This window comes from Pristiophorus japonicus, chromosome 8, assembly GCF_044704955.1.
Source record: "Pristiophorus japonicus isolate sPriJap1 chromosome 8, sPriJap1.hap1, whole genome shotgun sequence".
NCBI lineage: Eukaryota > Metazoa > Chordata > Chondrichthyes > Pristiophoridae > Pristiophorus > Pristiophorus japonicus.
Genome location: NC_091984.1, coordinates 63,540,507 through 63,558,912, shown reverse-complemented (window position 1 = coordinate 63,558,912; position 18,406 = coordinate 63,540,507). Strand labels below are relative to the sequence as shown.

General features: G+C 42.2%; 1 protein-coding gene across 3 annotated transcripts in view; it reads right to left on the bottom strand.

The window, feature by feature from the left end:
* The window catches only part of cc2d1b (coiled-coil and C2 domain containing 1B), a 98,251-nt gene that overhangs the window by 7,626 nt on the left and 72,219 nt on the right, over positions 1-18,406 (bottom strand). The window contains exons 19-22 of one of the 3 annotated variants that reach the window (XM_070886868.1): positions 11,257-11,315; positions 10,906-10,957; positions 8,010-8,109; positions 7,130-7,220 (exon numbers count right to left, since the gene is read on the bottom strand). In XM_070886868.1, the coding sequence (XP_070742969.1) occupies positions 7,130-7,220; positions 8,010-8,109; positions 10,906-10,957; positions 11,257-11,315 (302 nt within the window). Of the gene's footprint in view, positions 1-7,129; positions 7,221-8,009; positions 8,110-10,443; positions 10,545-10,905; positions 10,958-11,256; positions 11,316-18,406 lie in introns of those variants that run through there. The other 2 variants (XM_070886869.1, XR_011594055.1) reach the window with 2 other exon arrangements.

Below are 18,406 nucleotides of genomic sequence, written 5' to 3'. Positions count from 1 at the left end.
CTTTATCTTTTTTTCCTCATATTTCAGACTGATACCTCTTCGAGTTCCCTGCAGCCCTCTCTGTCCCCATAAAGTTAGCCTCATTACTCTAAAGTCTTCATTGTTCAGGTAACTATTTTCCAGACCTTCACATCGCAACGTTCCCACATTGCATTTTTTTTTTAACATCAGCTTTGAAATCATATTTGTTAATTTGCGAGTCAAATGCATAGTTTGTGAAATATTCCATTTGTAATTCAATAAAATTCAATAAAGTTCATTTTCCACAATACCAGCACCTTAGTGGGATGAATAATGCTGATATAAAACACACGTGAATTAACAGTGGAATTAATTCTACTCCAGATGTACTCTGTCTTGAAATCAAAATGACATTGGCAACAAAAAAAACGTCGTTATTCCTTGGTTTTCTGTAGAACAGAGAGAATATCTCCTTGTTTGAAAGCATGCAGCACACAGACTTGTACCCTGGTTATACTTCTGTTGTCAAACTGAATGGTGCTGTTCCAATTGCAATAGAAATAGAATTTGCAGCTTAAACTCACAAAGTTTTAACAGATTATGAGTATCAGTATCGTGGATATTGAGTTTTGGTAGCCTATTGGACTGTAGGAGGCTCATAGCTGAGCCCAGTCCTGTCTGGACATGTGCACTTTTAGCAATGATCACTGGGAGAGATTAGGATCAGGAACCCTAAACAATTTTTCCTCTTTCTAATATGAGGATACTGAGGTCAACTGCAGCACCCCTGCTGAGATCAGATAGCTTAAGCACACACTAGGTATCAAACCCGTGACCTTTCTGGTCTGTCTGGCTCAGTTACCAACTGTTTTACCCACTGGGGAAGCCCCTCTGTTCAAACATTAAAAAGCTTGAGGGCTTCCATCGATCACAATGCTTTGCGCAATATAATCTCACATGCACTGATATGTAATACAATCTACTCAATTCCAAATTGCTTACTTCAGATTACCTTATTAGAATTTTTTAAACACTGAATTTCCTCTGTTGTGTTATTTACCTTGCTTAATTTTAATTATTGGATCATTCAAATTTTTCAGTACAAAAAATGACATGATTATCAGGAGTAATCTGCCTACACAATATATTCTAATGCAAACTAACTTCCAATCATACTGTAGCTACCTCCCTGCAAAATCAGAATCTAAATAGCACGCCATGCTTTTTCTGGTCTCGTGGTGCATCCCAAATTTATACAGTGCTTTTGGACAGAATTAAGAGTTGTACTGGTTTCAAAAGCGCAGTATAATTTAGGTATGATTCTAGTCTGCTGCAGGTTGAAAGCATAGGGAAATAAATAGTAGTTCAGATTTTACTACGGGTGATTGTTTGAGGATCCATGGTACATAGCTCAATTCTCATCAAATATGACCCAAGTATATACGAGCAATACTAGCAATGGGAAGTCAGATCAAATCCAAACTTTTACCTCCAAATACCAGTATAGGTGTGGCAATTTCTGCACTCTGAATCAGTCCCAGCTTCCAGTAAACCCATCTTTGGAGTAAGGTTAATTCCAGGATCAATTCAGACAGAAATGCCACTAGATTTATGTACACCTCCCAAAAGTGCCTGAGGAGTGCTGCTTACTGTATAAAATGAAACAAAAACAATTGTTTTTGTCTGCATGCAACATTCAACATGTACATACAGGGTATTCACACACACAAAAAAATGACACGCTTAATTGTTGGTGGGCAGCTGCCCAAGGTTCACATGCTGAATCTGAATTAAGATTGCAGGACTCTGTACAGAGATGTGCCTGAATTCTACATAGTTATGAAAAATTATTGGTGATAGGGTTGGGTGTGTAAGAAATCGTGAATTGGAAGAAATAATTTAAGGCCAAAAAGTCTCTTCAGACGTGTTAGAATTGAAGGATTCATTCCATGGTACAATAGCTAAAGCTACTTGAACAGTGTGAACATAGAGAACCGATAACAGACAGCTCTAAACATTTGAAGGCCAAGAACGACATATCTGACTCCAACCTTGGGAGGATGGATCAGACAGTACAAAAAGACATGCGAAGAGAAGGGTTTCATCTAAGAATCGAGACAAAGAACTCGACGAGCCACTAGGCACCCTGGTTTGGGAAGAGTCCTTATAGGTTAAATGGTCCTGTCTGTCACTTTACCCCAGGTCCAATCCTAAAGAGAGATATCTAAATAAAAGAGATATCTAAAGTCCTCTTCAGGGTAGACGGTGAAGATAAGAACTGTTCGTGTCACCAGCCGATCGGGACTAATAACGGCTACTTGTCGCGGTCTTATGTCTACTATGTCTATCCTGATTGTGTGTTGTGTTTAACTGAATTTGAACTACCGCTCCTTAATAAAATGCCTTATGACTCCTAAGACCCTTTTGGGTAACTGTGTATGACCTGTGATCCTAATCTTACAGGTGGGGAGAGGGTCTTATTGCTGGAATCATTGAAATTCTGGGAAAGAGAAACATGGACATTCATCTCATGTGGAATGATACAAATTGCACTTTTAAATCTTTTTTATTCTCCAGGGGAAGGCAGCAGCAGCCAAGTCCTGGGGTGGCTCTGCTGCACAGAAGGGCAGGAAAAAGAGTGGGAGAGCAATAGTGATAGGGGATTCTATTGTAAGGGGAATAGATAGGCATTTTTGTGGCCGCAAACGAGACTCCAGGATGGTATGTTGCCTCCCTGGTGCAAGGGTCAAGGATGTCTCGGAGCGGCTGCAGCGCATTCTGGAGGGGGAGGGTCAACAGCCAGCTATCGTGGTACATATAGGTACCAACAATATAGGTAAAAAAAAAAACAGGATGAGGTCCTACGAGACGAATTTAGAGAGCTAAGAGTTAAATTAAAAAGTAGGACCTCAAAAGGTAGCAATCTCAGGATTGCTAAGAATTGCAGGATAGCTCAGATAAATACGTGACTTGAGGAATGGTGCAAGGGGGAGGGATTCAAATTCCTGGGACATTGGAACCGGTTCTAGGAGAAGTGGGACCTGTACAAACCGGACAGTCTGCACCTGGGCAGGCCCGGAACTGATATCCTAGGCAGAGTGTTTGCTAGTGCTGTTGGGGAGGGTTTAAACTAAAAAGGCAGGGGGATGGGAATCTAGGCAGGGAGGCAGAGGGAAGTAAAAAGGGGGCAGAAGCAAAAGGTAGGAAGGAGAAAAGATTAGAGGACAGAGAATTCAAGGGCAAAAATCAAAAAGGGCCACATTACAACATCATTCTAAAAGGACAAAGTGTTAAAAAAAACAAGCCTGAAGGCTCTGAGTCTCAATGCGAGGAGCATTCGTAATAAGGTGGATGAATTGACTGCGCAGATAGCTGTTAACGGATATGATGTAATTGGGATTACGGAGACATGGCTCCAAGGTAACCAAGGCCGGGAACTCAACATCCAGGGGTATTCAATATTCAGGAAGGACAGACAGGAAGGAAAAGGAGGTGGGGTAGCGTTGCTGGTTAAAGAGGAGATTAACGCAATCGTAAGGAAGGACATTAGCTTGGATGATGTGGAATCTATATGGGTAGAGCTGCAAAACACCAAGGGCAGAAAACATTAGTGGGAGTTGTGGACAGACCACCAAACAGTAGTAGGGATGTTGGGGGTGGCATCAAATAATTAGGGACGTGTGCAATAAGGGTACAGCAGTTATCATGGGTGACTTTAATCTGCATATTGATTGGGTTTACCAAACTTGTAGCAATACTATGGAGGAGGATTTCCTGGAGTGTATAGGGATGGTTTTCTAGACCAATATGTCCAGGAAACAACTAGAGAACAGGCCATCCTAGACTGGGTCTTGTGTAACGAGAGAGGATTAATTAGCAATCTGGTCATGCGGGGCCCCTTGGGGAAGAGTGACCATAATATGGTAGAATTCTTCATTAAGATGGAGAGTGACACAGTTAATTCAGAGATTAGGGTCCTGAACTTAAAGAAAGGAAACTTCGACAGTATGAGATGTGAATTGTGTAGGATAGACTGGAGAATGATACTTAAAGGGTTGACGGTGGATAGGCAATGGCAGACATTTAAATATCACATGGATGAACTACAACAAATGTACATTCCTTTGTGGCATAAGAATAAAAAAGGGAAGGTGGCTCAACTGTGGCTAACAAGGGAAATTAGGGAAAGTGTTACATCCAAGGAAGAGGCATATAAATTGGCCAGAAAAAGCAGCAAACCTGAGGACTGGGAAAATTTAGAATTCAGCAGAGGAGGACTAAGGGTTTAATTAGGAGGGGGAAAATGGGAGTATGAGAGTAAGCTTGCAGGGAACATAAAAACTGACTGCAAAAGCTTCTATAGATATGTGAAGAAAAAAAGATTAGTGAAGACGACTGTAGGTCCCTTGCAGTCAGAATCAGGGGAATTCATAATGGAGAACAAGGAAATGGCAGACCAACTGAACAAATACTTTGGTTCTGTCTTCACTAAGGAAGACACAAATAACCTCCCAAAAATACTCGGGGACAGAGGGTCTAGTGAGAAGGGGGAACTGAGGGCAATCTTTATTAGTCAGGAAATGGTGTTAGGGAAATTAAAGGGACTGAAGGCCAATAAATCCCCAGGGTCTAATAGTCTGCATCCCAGAATACTTAAGGAAGTGGCCCTAAAAATAGTGGAAGCATTGGTGATCATTTTCCAACATTCTATAGACTCTGGTTCAGTTCTTATGGATTGGAGGGTAGCTAATGTAACCCCACTTTTTAAAAAAGGAGGGAGAGAGAAAACAGGGAATTATAGACCGGTTAGCCTGACATTGGTAGTGGGGAAAATGTTGGAATCAATTATTAAAGATGTAATAGCAGCACATTTGGAAAGCAGCGACAGGATCAGTCCAAGTCAGCATGGATTTATGAAAGGGAAATCATGCTTGACAAATCATCTGGAATTTTTTGAGGATGTAACTAGTAGAGTGGATAAGGGAGAACCAGTGGATGTGGTGTATTTGGACTTTCAAAAGGCTTTTGACAAGGTCCCACACAAGAGATTAGTGTGCAAAATTAAGGCACATGGTATTGGGGTTAATGTATTGACGCGGATAGAGAACTGGTTGGCAGACAGGAAGCAAAGAGTGGGAATAAACGGGCCCTTTTCAGAATGGCAGGCAGTGACTAGTGGGGTACTGCAAGGTTCAGTGCTGGGCCCCCAGCTATTTGCAATATATATTAATGATTTAGATGAAGGAATTGAATGTAATATCTCCAAGTTTGCAGATGACACTAAGCTGGGTGGCAGTGCCAGCCTGCCAGGAGGATGCTAGGAGGCTGCAGGGGGACTTGGACAGGTTAGGTGAATGGGCAAATGCATGGCAGATGCAGTATAATGTAGATAAGTGTGAGATTATCCACTTTGTTTGCAAAAACAGGAAGGCAGAATATCTGAATCGTAACAGATTAGTAAAAAGGGGAGATGCAACGAGACCTGGGTGTCATGGCACATCAGTCATTGAAGGCAGGTACAGCAGACAGTAAATGGCATGCTGGCCTTCATAGCGAGGGGATTTGAGTATAGGAGCAGTTGTACAGGGTCTTGGTGAGACCACACTGAGTATTGTGTGCAGTTTTGTTCTCCTAATCTGAGGAAGGACATTCTTGCTATTGAGGGAGTGCAGCGAAGGTTCACCAGATTGATTGCCGGGATGGCAGGACTGACATATGAAGAAAGACTGGATCGACTAGACTTATATTCACTGGAATTTAGAAGAATGAGAGGGGATCTCATAGAAACATATAAAATTCTGATGGGATTGGACAGGTTAGATGCAGAAAGAATATTCCCGATGTTAGGGAAGTCCAGAACCAGGGGTCACACAGTCTAAGGATAAGGGATATGCCATTTAGGACCGAGATGAGGAGCAACTTCTTCACTCAGTGGATTGTGAACCTGTGGAATTCTCTACCGCAGAAAGTTGTTGAGGCCAGTTCGTTAGATATATTCAAAAGGGAGTTAGACGTGGCCCTTACAGCTAAAGGGATCAAGGGGTATGGAGAGAAAGTAGGAAAGGGGTACTGAGGTGAATGATCAGCCATGATCATATTGAATGGTGGTGCAGGCTCGAAGGACCGAATGGCCTACTCCTGCACCTACTTTCTATGTTTCAAACTGGTGGCTCTCCATTTGAGGTGTTCACTGTGCTGGAGTCACATCAATGATAAAGATCAGTGACGTTTCTCTTAATAAAATTATATGCAACATTAAGGAGCAGTTATTGAACTAGGAAAGTTCTGCCTGGCACCTTTAAAAAAAAAAAAAAAAAAAATAGCCTAAGACTACTAACTCACCACATGGAAAAAGAGAAACTAGTATTTGATCACACAGGACATTACATTGAGACTTCACTATGCTGTTTCACCACGCCATTTTACAATATAACACATACATATACTAAAACAGATCAATCAATTTTCATACAAGGGCTGGGTGATGAATTTGAACAATAAAAACAGAATAACTTATAGTTACTGCAACTACTTGAAGTGTGCACAGCGGCTAAATACTAGAATGGTGCAGCTCTCGAGTTATTTAGACGTGAAAGGTCTCAAGTTCAATTCCCAGTGTATGTTGAGTTTACTGATTTCAGTCAGGTGGTAGTGGGGCACGACAATTAGCTTCAGCACTGATAGGGCAGGAATGGGAAAAGTCATCCAGAGTTCCTGTTCTTGATTGCTTTCCCATGAACCCTGTTGGAAAATGCATGAGTGTTGGATGATGAAAAGAACAAGGTTGTCTGTGATGCCCATCGTGGTTGAATAGTCTGCACACATGCATGTAGAATGGCCACTTGACCAGGTACCAAAGGACCGCCAGCATTTATGAAATCTGCAGAAAGATTTGTTTCCTTCAAAAAGGGCATGTATATGACAAGCTTGCAATATTGTTGAAAATTAGTGAAGCTGACTGTACTAGTTATTTTCAAACTAAATGAATCCATGTGTAAAATTTGTAAGAAAAAGAAAAAGAAAAATAGAAAGAGAAAGGAAATAATTTTTTTTTTAAAGTATTATTTTCAGAGAACTATTTTTGACAGAACTGACAAGACTTGTTTGAAAGGGTTCCAAGTATTGGTTACTTTAGAAGATCCAAATTCATTAAAATCAAGTACCTTACCTCAACAATTTCTCTGACCTCACATTCAGTTTCTAGTTTGTCCAGTTTTAGCTGTGCAGTTCCCACTGGTTTGTCACTCCTGAAAAATCCGCTGTAAAAAGTCAAAGCAATTAATCATGTCTAACAGAAATAATCTTGCAAAGCAAAACAAATATTTACCTGCCTCCAAGTTGTTGTACTAAAAAAGGGAACTGTACTGAGTATAGAAATAGTGGTTGATTAATACAGATACAAAAGATTAAAGCTTTAGACTGGTATGGAAGTCTAAAGGGTGCTTTCATAGAGAAATAAAATGACCATGGCACAGGATAGGGTATATGCTAGTACACAGACTTACAGCTACAGTCTCCCTCATAGTGAATGTCTGATCTAAACTAGGTTAGGGAGATCAGCTGCATCTTTATGAAAGGAGAAAGATACGTATATACATACAGAAGGGCCAGTCATCCCTGGGTGCTTTCATAGTGGTCAACTGCAAAGCAGGACAGACAGTAGCCTTGGAAAAGGTCTCCAGTGCATTCTCTGTTGGGATTGGCATGTGCCATGGGGAGGCTGTAGAAGGTATGGCAAAAAATGCTTACAGCTTCTAGGATTCTAGTCTCATTGGAAAAGAATGCAACTGGTTAGAGGAATTTTATTTAAAAAAAACATTGTTGAGTTAGCAACATTACATTGTTACAAAAATTGCCAAATAGAATCACCACTGTAAAAATATACACGAGACAAACCGTAGAAAGCTTCTCAAAAGAAACTCCTCCTGCTCCAAAGTCAAGCACAAATTTCTTGTGGTAGAAAGTATTTTTGTAACATCCCTGCACGTCATACAGAAAATGATGCACTCGGATTTTTATGCAGAATGCACTATCGTTGCTGTTCTTACCCCTTATGAAATATTTCAAACTTAATTCCTTTGGTCTGAATTATTCGTTTAAATCCTCGATGGTTTCTGTTAATATTGAGCATAAAACTCTGATTATATTCTGGAAGAAAAAAACACTTTTTAAACATATGACACTTAATATTCCAGTTTGGATAAAACATGCTAAAAGGATGCGAAATACACATTCCTAATTGATTTCTATAACAAATCACAACCAGGCACAATATTTTACATTTGTATTGTCAGCACACAAGAGTATAAAATCATCCTCCTTAGATCTTCTCTTCATATAAAATAGTAATTACAGGGCATTGCAACCTTAACACTCTACTCGCACTAATTCTAAAACACAGCCCCTTATAATGAGCTATACATCTCATTCAAGATTTATTTATCAGAATGATTCAGCACAGAAGGAGGCCATTCAGCCCATGCCGGCTCTTTGAAAGAGCTGTCCAATTAGTCCCACTCTCCTGCTCTTTCCCCACAGCTCTGCAAATTTTTCCTTTTCAAATATTTACCCAATTCCTTTTGAAAGTTATCATTGAATCCGCTTCCACCACCTTTCAGGCAGTGCATTCCAGATCACAACAACTTGCTGCTCTTTGCCAATCACCGTAAATCTGTCCCCTCTGGTTACCGACCCGTCTGCCACTGCAAACAAGTTCTCCTTATTTACTCTATCAACACCCTTCAAGATTTTGATCATCGCTGTCAAATCTCCCCTTAACCTTCTCTGCTCCAAGGAGAACAACCCCGGTTTCTCTTGTCTCTCCATATAACTGAAGTCTTTCATCCCTGGCACCATTCCAGTAAATCTCTTCTGCACCCTTTCCAAGGCCTTGACATCCTTCCTAAAGTGTGGTGCCCAGAACTGACACAAAACTCCTGCTGTGGCCTAACCACAGGTGGGAAAGTAAGCTGTGAGGAAGATACAAAGAGGCTGCAAAGGGATATATAGATAGGTTAAGTGATTGGACAAGAAAGTAGCAGATGGAGTAAAGTGTGAAATTATCCACTTTGGTAGGAACAATGAAAAAGTATATATATATATTTTTTTTTTTTAAAAAAGGCGAGGGACAAGTTAATGTTGGTATTCAGAGGGATTTTGGTGTCCTTGTACACAAATCACAGAAAGTTAACACACAGGTACAGAAAACAATTAGGAAGGCAATTGGTATGTTCGCCTTTATTGCAAAGGGGTTGGAGTACAAGGAGGAGAAATTGGCTAGCTTTGCGCACGTTTTTTTGGTGCTATTTTGCCTTTTTTGCTGGTAAAAGGTACTCGCCTAAATTGGCCAAATTTAACGAATGGCGGTTTTGAAATATCGCCGAAAAACAGATCGACCACGTGAAACGCCAAAAAAAAAATGCACCGCTTAAAATTGGCCATTTGGCGAACCCGTACTCGGGATGAAAAAAAAAACACCTGATAAAAGCAAGCATTAAAGCCCCAGAAACAGCGGTAGGTATGAAGACCTACAAAAAAAGGTAAGTAGAAATTATTTAATTATTTTTCAGCGATTCATTAGTTAAGCGTATAATGAATGTTTTCAAATTTTTTATTTTTGCTTTTTTTTGGTGCTTTCCCCCCTCCCAGGGCCTATATTTTTGCCGGTGATAGGCCTTGGGTTAAAGTTGGCAAGGACCGCAGTTTCTACCGTGAATCCTCGTGCAATGCGGATTTTTACCGTTGGGCACATTTTTTTTTGCCAATTTTACCCCCTTAAAAAATGGCAATGTTTTTAGTGGTATTTTTTCTGTAAAATAACGAGGAAAAAATTATATCACCAAAAACTGAATTTCTAGCCCCCAAGAGGAAGGAAGGCTTGCTGTAATAATATAGGGCTTTGGTGAGAACACACCTGGAGTACTGTGTACAGTTTTGGTCTCCTTACATACTTGCCTTAGGGGGGATGCAACAAAGGTTCACTAGATTGATTCCTGGGATGAAAGGGCTGTCCTTTGAGGAGAGATTGAGTAGAATGGGCTTATACTCTCTGGAGTTTAGAAGATTGAGGTGTGATCTCATAGAAACGTATAAAATTCTTAGAGGGCTTGACAAGGTAGATACCGAGAGGCCGGATAAATATACATATATAGGCCGCAAGAAAGTGGAAGTTTTTTCATGCAGAGTCTTCAAGGACTGCGTAAAATAAGAGTTCAATGATGGACTTTGTATTCTCCTTCTCGCAATTTTCTCTCACCTCCAGCACTCATGCTCAATCTTGTTCTTACCCGACACTCAAGTATGCAAATATTTCAAATGGGATCACTGGAGGGATATCGAACTGACTTTGCTGCTCCATAAGCCTAGGCTCATTGAGACCAATATGGTGCGTCCACTGCTGCCCCCAGCTAACACAGTACAAAGCAGGAAACAAACCTAGAACACCATGATTTATACTATACTGAGCAGTGCCTCTCTCAGTACCTCGCAGGCTATTGGTAAACGTCATATCGGTGTACTTTAGAATGGAAATTGTCTGAGACTCTAGAACAGTGGGTGCGTAGTTCCTATTGATCCATGGAGATCTGAATAAAAAAGTGCAGATACACACCACTTATCAAAAATACCTCAGAAGGACCGTGACTAACTGTACGGTACTCCCTCAATGGTGCACTAAGTGCAGGAAAGCAACGTATTACACATCGCAATAGCTGGACTTGGTTACATTAATGATTAATCTAGGCATAAAATCAACACAAAGGAAAGAAAAATAGTTGCAAATTTAGTTGAATAGATTAGAAAATAGAATAATGGCAAAATACAAAAGTGTAATTGAAAAAGTTGTTTCAAGCTACACATTTAATCAGAATATTAATATATTTAAACAAAAATGGTAAGAACATACAGCACCTTCCCAAAAACTGAGAAAAGCTACTTGTCTCATACCTGGACAATTAGTATTCTTGAACACAGTCGTTTTGTTTCGTTGGGCTTGTTCCTGTTAAAAAAAAGGCTGTAGCTTACGGTCAACAGCAAAATTTATATATTTATCATTTATATAGTTTCCTCGTGAATAATTATCGTATGAAATAAACATCGAGATTAATATTAATATTCAATTAGTTAAAATCAACAAAATATGTTCACAAATACATAGTGATTCACATTTGTAAATTGCTATTGTACTCTCTGGAATTAAGTGCGGTTTGTAACTGAAGACAAGAGAATGTTGTTGCTAGATTGCAACCAGAATGTGAAGTCGAAATGTCTACATATTTAATACACAATGTTACTCACTGTGCTAGGATACTGAAATTCAAACTTTACAAAGGCATCAAGGTCATGTGTTGCCACACCTATGTAAAATAAAACAAAACAAGTTTCATTTCGCAGTAGGAATTAGCTCCTCATCCAAGTCACAACATAGAAAGTAAACGCAATTTAACTTAATAAATATGCTGTGGTTGATTATTTTAAAATCATTTTATAGACATTTATGTAAAGGGTTTTATAAGCAAGTTAAGTCAAGGTTATTAACAGCACACAACGTAGGAATGTCATCTACAATACACCTTTCACTGGTGTCTAATACAACAGGCTTTGTAATATGCACTAAGTTTTACATTTACAATTTACTTTTCTTTCATAACATATTTAAAAAGAAACAGCATATTTAACTAGACACTGGAGGTATGCAGCAGTGTTATGAAGAAATAATCCATGTGAAATACAAAACCTTATTAGATACAATTTTATAGATTTACCTTTATTTGATATTGTAGCAGTATCATTTATGTATAATTTAAAAGACACTTCAGTTGTAAAGTAGTGATGACAAGCTAACATTAAAATCAAAGCAACAAAATGAGTGAAAATTTCCATAACAATCAAAAGGTGGCAAGGCAATGTTATTAGATCTGGCTCTCGAGAGCTCCCAAACTATAGACCAGTTAGCCGAACATCTGTCATTGGGAAAATGCTGGAGTCCATTATTAAGGAAGTAGTAGCAGGACATTTAGAAAATCATCATAAAACCAATCTGACTCTGCTTGATTGTATGAAAGGATGTAACGAGCAGGGTGGATAAAGGGGAACCAGTAGATGTATTGTATTTGGATTTTCAGGAGGCATTCAATAAGGTGCCACATATACTGCACAAGATAAGAGCTCACGAGGTTGAGGGTAATATATTAGCATGAAGAGAGGCTTGGCTAACTAATAGAAAACAGAGCGTCGGGAAAAATGGGTCATTCTCAGGTTGGCAAACTGTAACAAGTGGGGTGCCAGTTTTGGGGCCTCAATTATTTACAATCTATATTAATGACTTGGATGAAGGGACTGAGTGCACTCTAGCGAAATTTGCTGATGATACAAAGATAGGCGGAGGACATAAATAATCTGCAAAGGGATATAGATAGGTTAAGTGAGTGGGCAAAAATTTGGTAGATGGAGTATAATGTGGGAAAATGTGAGGTTATCCACTTTGGTAGGAAGAATAAAAAAAGCAAATGATTTAAATGGAGAGAGACTACAAAATTCTGTGTTAGAGAGGTATCTGGGGGTCCTTGTACATGAAACACATAAACTTAGTATGCAGGTACAGCAAGTAATTAGGAAGGCAAATGGAATGTTGCCCTTTATTGCAAAGGGGATGGAGTATAAAAGCAGGGATGTCTTGTTACAGCTGTACAGGGTATTGGTGAGGCCACACCTGGAATACTGCATGCAGTTTTGTTTTCCATATTTACGAAAGGATATACTTGCTGTGGAGGCAGTTCAGAGAAGGTTCACTAGGTTGATCCTGGGGATGAGTGGGTTGACTTGAGAGGAATGGTTGGAATTCAGAAGAATGAGAGGTGATCTTATAGAAACGTATACGATTATGAGGAGGCTGGACAAGGTGGATGCAGAGAGGATGTCACCACTGGTGGTGGAGACTAGAACTAGGGGGCATGATCTTAGGCGAAGGGGCTGCCCATTTAGAACTGAGATGAGAAGAAATTTTCTCTGAGGGTTGTGAATCTGTGGAATTCGCTGCCTCAGAGAGCTGTGGAAGCTGGGACATTAAATAAATTTAAGACAGAAATAGAGAGTTTCTTAAACTATAAGGGGTTATGGGAAGCGGGCAGGGAAGTAGAACTGAGTCCATGATCAGATCAGCCATGATCTTATTGAACGGCAGAGCAGGTTCGAGGGGCCTTATGGCCTACTCCTGCTCCTATTTCTTACGTTCTTATGCAAGACCACCTGCCTCCCATCTCATGAGCATCTCCCACTTAATAGTGCCCTGTTTGTACTTTGGAACAATTTCAAATATTTACTCAGATACCACTCTTTCAAAGTAGGGAAGTCTTGCTACAACTGTACAGGGCATTGGTGAGACCACATCTGGAGTACTGCATACAGTTTTGGTCTCCTTATTTAAGGAGGGATATACTTGCATTGGAGGCAATTCAGAGCAGGTTCACCAGATTGTTTTGAGAGATGAAGGGGTTGTCTTATGAAGAAAGGTTGAGCAGTTTGGGCCTATACTCGTCGGAGTTTAGAAGAATGAGAGGTGATTTTATTGAAACATGTAAGATTCTGAGGGGGCTTGACAGGGTAGATGCTGAGGGGCTGTTTTCCCTCGTGGGTGAATCTATAAACTAGAGGGCATAGTTTCAGAATAAGGGGTCGCCCATTTAGAAACATAGAAAAGAGGTGCAGGAGTAGGTCATTTGGCCCTTCGAGTCTGCACCATCATTCAATAAGATCATGGCTGATCATTCACCTCAGTACCCCTTTCCTGTTTTCTCTCCATACCCCTTGATCCCTTTAGTCATCAGGGCCATATCTAACTCACTCTTGAATATATCTAACGAACTGGCATCAACAACTCTCTGCGGTAGAGAATTCCACATGTTCACAACTGTGAGTGAAGAAGTTTCTCCTCATCTCGGTCCTAAATGGCTTAGCCCTTATCCTTAGACTGTGACCTCTGGACTTCCCCAACATCAGGAACATTCTTTCTGCATCTAACCTGTCCAGTCCAGTCAGAATTTTATATGTTTCTATGAGATCCCCTCTCATCCTTCTAAACTCCAGTGAATACAGGTCTAGTCGTTCCAGTCTCTCCTCATACGTCAGTTCTGCCATCCCGGGAATCAGTCTGGTGAACCTTCGCTGCACTCCCTCAATAGCAAGAATGTCCTTCCTCAGATTAGGAGACAAAAACTGAACACAATATTCCAGGTGAGGCCTCACCAAGGCCCTGTACAACTGCATTAAGACCTCCCTGCTCCTATACTCAAATCCCCTAGCTATGAAAGCCAACATGCCATTCTTAAATCTTTGACTTTTTATATAAGGGGTACCAGATACAGCGATGAGGAGCAATTTCTTCACTCAGAGGGTTGTGAATCTTTGGAATTCTCTACCCCAGAGGGCTGTGGTGCTCATTCGTTGAGTATATTCAAGACAGAGATCACTAGATTTTTGGACTCCAGGAAGTCAAGGGATATGGAGATCGGGCAGGAATGTTGAGTTGAGGCTGAGAATCAGCCATGAGCTTACTGAATGGTGGAGCTGGCTCAAGGGACTGTATGGCTTACTCCTGCTCCTATTTCTTATGTTCTTATCCTATACTCACTTAATATCCAAATATACATACGCTCAAAAGCCACTGGATAGCACACACAATTGGGAACCCTGCGTTTTCCCTCCCAAAGCTCAGGCGATGACGCCAATAATTGCAACACTACTGCTGCAGCTGAAATCAGTTGATTCAGTATAGACAAGAGACTGAAAATAGTATGTTCTGGTCTGTATGGCTCAGTTATACAATACCTTTACTAAACAAATCTTCAGAGGAGGTGTTACTTTGATGTTTTTATTTTTGGTGTGCTCATAAAAGTAAACGTTAGTGCTGGGGAATGGAACATTTTGCCTCTTTTTAAAAATTTAGTTTCAGCATCAAGCGTGCCCATGTTAGTTAGAGCACAGGAATGCCAAATCCCAATGTGGCTTCATCCTTAATTTCTGAAGGACAATTCCTATTACAAGGTAACATTTCATTTGCGATACCAGCCATCTTAGTGACTTTTTGGAGTGGAAATGCTAATTTTTGGCCAATTATTGACTGCTTTATGCTGTGACCTTGTGCCCATTAGGAACCGAATTCATACCATCTATTATGTTCCTAACACAGATGAGACTACACACAGGGAGGTTAAAGTAACAGTGACCTCAGTCTTTGTTAAGTGAGGAATAGGCCTTAGGGACCGGCTTATATACAGTGCTCCCAAGGGATGCTGGGATTCCTTGGGACCGCAGGGGTTGCGCTCCCTGGTGGCGGAACATGGGAGTGCATGCTTTACAGATACACAACATCACTCCCCCATCGCCCCCCAAAGTCAAAGTGAAAACTATTTACAAGGTGAGGCGGTCGGGAGCCTTTCTTTCCCTGGTGGACCGTCTCGGTACAAATGTCTGTTCTGGTGTGTTGGCTGTGCCCTCGCTGGGTTGGTGTGTTGTTGGCCCTGCAGGGCTGCTGGGTGAGCCTGGCCTTGCTGGCTGTTGGGCGTGATGGGTTCAATTTCCTGGTCCGGGGTGGTGTCGTTGATCCTTTGCGTGTGTGTTGTGGGCTCGAAAATGCCTGCTGTGGGTTGTTCAGGGCAGTTTGTGAACCGCAGCCTCGTTTGGTCCAGGTGCTTTCTGCAAATTTGTCCATCGTCTAGTTTGACTACAAACACCCTACTCCCTTCTTTAGCTATCACCGTGCCCGCGATCCACTTGGGACCTTATCCATAGTTTAGCACATACACAGGGTCATTCAGATCAATTTCCCGTGACACAGTGGCGCGACCATCGTTTACATTTTGTTGCTGCCGCCCGCTCTCTACCTGATCATGCAGGTTGGGGTGAACCAGCAAGAGTCTGGTTTTAAGTGTCCTTTTCATGAGTAGCTCAGTCGGGGGCACTCCTGTGAGCGAGTGGGGTCTCGTGCGGTAGCTGAGCAGTACTCGGGACTGGCAGGTTTGGAGTGAGCCTTCTGTGACTCGTTTAAGGCTCTGTTTGATGGTTTGTACTGCCCGCTCTGCCTGCCCATTGGAGGCTGGTTTAAACGGGGCCGAGGTAACATGTTTGATCCCATTGCGGGTCATGAATTCTTTAAATTCGGCACTGGTGAAACATGGCCCATTGTCACTGACCAGTATGTCAGGCAGGCCGTGGGTGGCAAACATGGCCCTCAGGCTTTCAATGGTGGCATTGACGGTGCTTCCCGACATTATTTCACATGCAATCCATTTTGGAAAAGCATCCACCACCACCAGGAACATTTTACCGAAAAACGGGCCCGCATAGTCGACATGGATCCTCGACCATGGTCTGGAGGGCCAGGATCACAAACTTAATGTTGCCTCTCTGGGCGCGTTGCTCAACGGAGCACACACACGGCATTGCCGTACACAGGTCTCTAAGTCAGAGTCGATACCGGGCCACCACATGTGGGATCTGGCTATCGCTTTCATCATTACTATACCCGGGTGTATGCTGTGGAGATCCGAGATGAATGTTTCCCTGCCCTTTTTGGGTAACACTACGCGGTTACCCCATAACAGGCAGTCTGCCTGAATGGACAGCTTGTCCTTTCGCTGCTGGAACGGCTTGATTAGCTCTTGCATTACAACGGGGATGCTGGCCCAGCTCCCATGCAGTACACGTTTTTTTTTTTTTTACTAGGGACAGCAGAGATCTTGGCTGGTCCAAATCCTAATCTGGCGAGCTGTGATGGGTGATTTATCATTTTCAAGCGCTTCCATGACCATCAACAAGTCTGCGGGCTGCGCCACCATCAACGCGTTTGCAGGCTGTGCCATTTCCACCCTCGTGGTGGGCAATGGTAGCCGACAGAGCATCCACACAGTTCTCGGTGCCTGGCCTATGGCGGATGGTATAGTTATATGCTGATAGCGCGAGTGCCCACCTTTGTATGCGGGCTGAGGCATTAGTACTTATCCCCTTGTTTTCAGCGAACAGGGATATGAGGGGCTTGTGATCGGTTTCCAGCTCAAATTTGAGGCCAAACAGGTACTGATGCATTCTCTTTACCCCGAACACACACGCTAATGCCTCTTTCTCAATCATGCTGTAGGCCCTCTTGGCCTTAGACAAGCTCCTGGAGGCATAGGAGACAGGTTGCAACTTCCCCGCAACGTTAGCTTGTTGTAATACAGACCCGACTCCGTACAACGACGCGCCACATGCTAGCATAAGTCTTTTACACGGATTATACAATACAAGCAGCTTGTTGGAGCATGAAATGTTTCTGGCTTTCTCAAAAGCAATTACTTGTTTTTTTCCCCATACCCAGTTCTCACTTTTACGCAATAACACATGTAGGGGCTCTAAGAGGGTGCTTAACCCCAGTAGGAAGTTACCAAAATAGTTGAGGAGTCCCAGGAACGACTGCAGCTCCGTGATGTTCTGTGGCCTGGGCACGTTCCTGATGCCCTCGCGTTGCAGCCTGTCCAGCTCGATTTCCACTCTCTCCCTCATCATGAGGTACCGCTCACATCTTGTGGTGAATGGGTCGTGCCTCTGGGACCAAGTAGATCCGCACCTTCGCCCCAGAAAAGTTTCCAATGCCTGGCTCAAAAAGGGAAAGAAATTTGTTAAGAACCTGGGTACGTGAGGCCTCATCGACATGTGATAGCGCTCGGATGTCATCCCAGTTCCAGCGGATTTTACCCAGCCAACTCCTTCCAAGCAGTGTGGGGCCATCGCCCGGGACAATCCAGAGTGACAGTTCGTGCACCATGCCCTCGTAGGTGACCTTGACCATGGCGCTGCCCAGGAGACAGTGATGAGCTCTTTGGTGTACGTTCTCAGTTTCGTGTGGATGGGGCTCAGGGCTGGTCCGAGTGCCTTGTTGCACCACAGTCTCTCAAACATCTTTTTACTCATGATGGATTGGCTAGCGCCAGTGTCCAGTTCCATGGCTATGGGTAAGCCATTCAATTTTACATTTAGCATTATAGGTGGGCATTTCGTCGAAAATGTGTACACCCAGTGTACTTCGGCATCTGCCTCCTCTCTCTCAAGCTCGAAATTGCTTTGATCCACCATGGACCGATCTTCCTCTGCCACGTGGTGGTTAGCAAGTTTTGCAGAACTTGCAGCTCGTCTGCAAGCTCGTTGGAGGTGCCCCATTCTTCCACAGTTGTTGCAAACATACCCTTTGAAGCGGCATGAATAGGCTGAATGGAAGCTTCCACAACGCCAACAAGGTGTGAATTGCCTTGCATTCATCCTTTGTTGCTGACTGAGTCATCTGGGTCACCTGAGGCCTGCTGGCAGTTGCAGACTCATGGGTTCTGCCCTGTACATTTCTGCTTGCAAACACAGTTCCAGTTAATTTATGAACACTGCTAGCACTTGTGTGCTGAGAGATTTGTTTGGTGTCATC